Genomic DNA, 3,804 nt, shown 5'->3' with positions numbered 1-3,804 from the left:
TTCTGCAGAAACTTCAATTAATAAATAGGAAATCTCTAGTCCAAGGTAAGCTTTCTTATGGAGTGCGAACTTTGAAACAATATAATTTTAATATTATGTCACTATGTCAGTAGAGGATGGCCTGCTGGAAAAAAAGTAGTGATGCATCTAAGTACATGATATATAGTCTTAGAACACAAACTATTAGAAGAAGAAAACCATAATTTTAACACAATGATAGACTGTTAGCCCTCAACCCATAAATGCTGAAAAGGTTAGAAAACTATTATAAAAAATGGAAACCAATAAATCTTTATTCAGTAATTCTTAATCTACTATATATTTGAACACCATAATGCCATAAAACTTGGAGAAGACTCAGACTCAGTAGTAGAATGGTTCCAGGTTAGGGAAGTCTAACAACATTTCATATTCTTGATATAGCATGGCTTCCACAAAAGCAAAGTCAGAGGACGATGAAGCTTCAAAGTCATTGCTTATGAATGCACATTCTATTGCTTTAGCTTTGGTATTACTTTCTTGAATGGCAGCTTCATTGTCAGTGTCACTAATTTGCAGTATCCCTTTTTGTTTTTGGCATGCAAATTCTTTTGATGAATACTCGGCAGTGGTTTCTTGTTCTTGAGGATCAGCTGGTAGAAATGCATCATCAAGAAGAAAGTCGTGCCAGCTGAAGTCTAGGGATGACTTTTCTTGCGCGGCTGTAGTAGAACAAGTAGGAGAATATGACATTGATGATGATGACAACGAGGCCTCAGCAAAGGCTGGTGGTGGGATGGTCTCATTGTTGGAGCAATTTGAGGCCTCTGTGACAAGTTTTATAGCTTGGAGCTCAGCGAGAAGATCCGATGGGTAGTTGTCAGTATGATTGTTATTGAAAAGGGTATCTTGGATTGGTTCTTTTTGGGGTGATATTGTTGCACTCATCAATTGGCTGTTGAAGTTTGGGAATCCTTGTGGTGCAGCTGGATATGGTTCTGATTTTAACATAATTGCACTCTTCAAATCTTTATTAAGAGGTCCAACTCTGGTGCCAGGTTTTCGGAAGCCACCAATGTTTCCATAATCAGCAAGTATTTGAGAGAAGGGCTTATGAGTAACAGGATCGATTCCCATTTCAGAAAGCTTCTTTCTTAACTTGGTGTTCCAGTAGTTCTTAACATCATTGTCTGTCCTCCGAGGAAGTTGTTGTGCTATTATGGACCACCTGGACCACAGAAACCATGAGACTAAGAGAGAGAGAGAGAGAGAGACATTACTCTTGCACTAGTAACAGAAAACAGTCTACAGTTGGTAGTTATGTTTGTTATCATCTTCTGAGAAATGACACAACTTTGTCCATAGAAGGGAAATGTTAACGAGCACCTTGCGGTGCTTGTTATGATTTCCCTTAATGGGTTGTGTTAATAAAAATGACAAAAAGTAATTAAAAGAATTGCCAAAAAGAATGAAAATATTGCTAACAAATTGTCAAAAATAAAAATAAAAAGCTGCAAAAAGTAAAAAAAATGTATAAAAAGTTGTTAACGGGCACCATCTAGAATAGTAATACATAGCCAGATTTTGGATATTCTTTCCTTTTTGAAAATTTTGATTGTTTTCTTCAGAGAGGAGAGAAACCAGAACCGCTAAGCAACCTAAGTCATACTATTTTGTAAGAAGCTGTTTCTCTAAAATCCAAAAGTGTGCTAAAGTACCAAGAGTTTGGTAAGTTAGATATACTAGGAACAAGGATGAGAAAAAAGGTACTTAGAGAGACTGGTGGAGACAGCATAAATGCAAGAATGGGAAAGTGTTGGAAACTCTGATTGTAAACTCTGAATCTCTGATGCTAATATGAAAATAAGCTTATATACATGGTAAGTGTTGGAAAACAAATATGAAGTGTAGGAAATGCAAGGGATTGCATATGACAAACTCTGCTTTGAGACAGAATATTGTTTCCAAAGTAATTATAATTAAATAATTTCTGGGGGGAAATCAACTTAAAATTGAGAGAAAATAGCAAATATGACTTGTATGCATTGCAACTTTCTACATGAGAAAGAAAATGTTGGAAGAGCAACATGGAATACGAAAGAAAAGAAACAGGAATCTTAAAAAACAAGATCCAAAAAGAGTTTTATTCCCTTTTAATAAGTAATTTAGACCTAAACCAAGTGCAGAGAGAGAGAAAGAGAGTAACTACGATAGAAGTTTATAAGTAGCCCACCTGCTACCTATAGCTGCATGAAGCCTAACAATCATCTCCTCTTCTTGAGGTGTGAAGCCGTCATGCTTAAGATCAGGCCTCAGGTAGTTAGTCCACCTTAGCCTGCAGCTCTTCCCACATCTCTTAAGTCCTGCCGAACAGCCTCACATACAGTATCAAAATGATCAGTTAAACTAAAATCTGGCTATAACTAGTCCATATTATAAGTCTGATCCAACCCATATAAACTAACCTGCTTTCTTGGGGACAGCTGTCCAGTTGCCTGTGCCATGCTTGGAGACATATGCAAGTATCTTTGCATCTTCCTCTTCAGTCCATAGACCCCTTTTAAGGTTCAGCTTGTCGCAGCAAGGCGATCTTACCATCTTATCTGTTAATCCAAAAATTAGATAAATGAAAAAGAAAGTAGGAAACAAAAACAAAAAGAAAAGAGAGTTGATGATGAGAGAGCTGGATAATGGTGATGCAACTTCAAATAACTTGTTTTGCAAATGCTCTTTGAGAGGAAAGAGAGGATGGAGTAGAGGGGTTTAAAGGTATAACAAGTGTGAAGGCAAGAAAAGCATGTTGACTTGCTCCCATTTAACTAAATTTGCATGATGTATGCCATCTTCATACCAACGGTTTGAGATGAAAATGAAGATTACTCTCTAACTCCACCATACTCACATGCTTGGCTTCAAGAGCATTTGAGTCAGGTTCGAATCGGGTGAATTATTTGGTTAAACTTAGATTAAATCTAACTAAATTAGCATAAATTATTGATTCGTTTATATTAGTTAGTTCATTGTGTAAAGGAAATGACTAGATCTGATTCGTTTCTATTATTTAGTTCATTGTGTAAAGGAAATGACTAGATCTGTATTAGTTTCTAATAATCACAAGTTTGACGAGAGAAAGTATTTTAAACAAACGATTCAACTAATTGAAGAAATGATATTGAACAACCTATGAGTGTCTTGCAACATTGAACTACCATGCATGCATCATATATATGTGGCATTAGAAACTGTTCGGAACCTACGATACTGCTCCATTAATTTCACTACTGATGCATCAATAATCTACAATGTGAAAATAATGGGGTAACAAAAGCACGGAAATTAGGAAAACGAATATTAGAAAATTATGTTCAGTTAAAAAGTGAATCTTCAAGTTGGTAACTAGGTCTGAGGACAAGGATTTTTTATAAAAGGTAATCAATATGTCCAGGTGGAATACCACATATGCTTGGAGACATGGGGGCTTTCACACAGCATGACTGTTTAATTATGGATGTCCAGGTAGAAAAATGTTACCTTCTAACCTTGCAGCAATGGGATTTCATCTTTGGGGTATGATTCTGAAAATTTGTTAAAGATCAATGGGGCCATGTGATCATCTCTAAGGGTATGAAGTATGAAGGGTGAAAATGGCTAAATGCCCTTTATTTTTAAAGTATGTAGCAAAACATCCGTCTTTCCAAAGTCGAGTTCTATGCATGTTTTGCCTCTTGAATTTTTTTGAAAATTTAAGTGGAACTCAACATTGTTAATGTCGAGTTCTACTTAAAAATACACATAGAACTCGATTTTGAAGATATCTAGTTTTAC

At 35.9% G+C, this 3,804-nt stretch overlaps 1 protein-coding gene across 1 annotated transcript; it reads right to left on the bottom strand.

Annotated features, from left to right (window-relative positions):
* Positions 1 to 363: 363 nt before the first annotated feature.
* On the bottom strand, positions 364 to 2,577 carry LOC142630601 (myb-related protein 308-like). Its single transcript, XM_075804622.1, has 3 exons — positions 2,445 to 2,577; positions 2,213 to 2,342; positions 364 to 1,207 (listed from the first exon to the last, which is right to left on the bottom strand). Exons 1-3 carry the CDS (start codon positions 2,575 to 2,577, stop codon positions 364 to 366), a joined length of 1,107 nt encoding a protein of 368 aa, XP_075660737.1.
* Positions 2,578 to 3,804: the final 1,227 nt, after the last annotated feature.

Source organism: Castanea sativa, chromosome 4 (assembly GCF_040712315.1).
Source record: "Castanea sativa cultivar Marrone di Chiusa Pesio chromosome 4, ASM4071231v1".
Taxonomy (NCBI): Eukaryota; Viridiplantae; Streptophyta; class Magnoliopsida; order Fagales; family Fagaceae; genus Castanea; species Castanea sativa.
The sequence above is the reverse complement of the archived record's forward strand: the minus strand, read 5'-3'. Positions and strand labels throughout refer to the sequence as shown.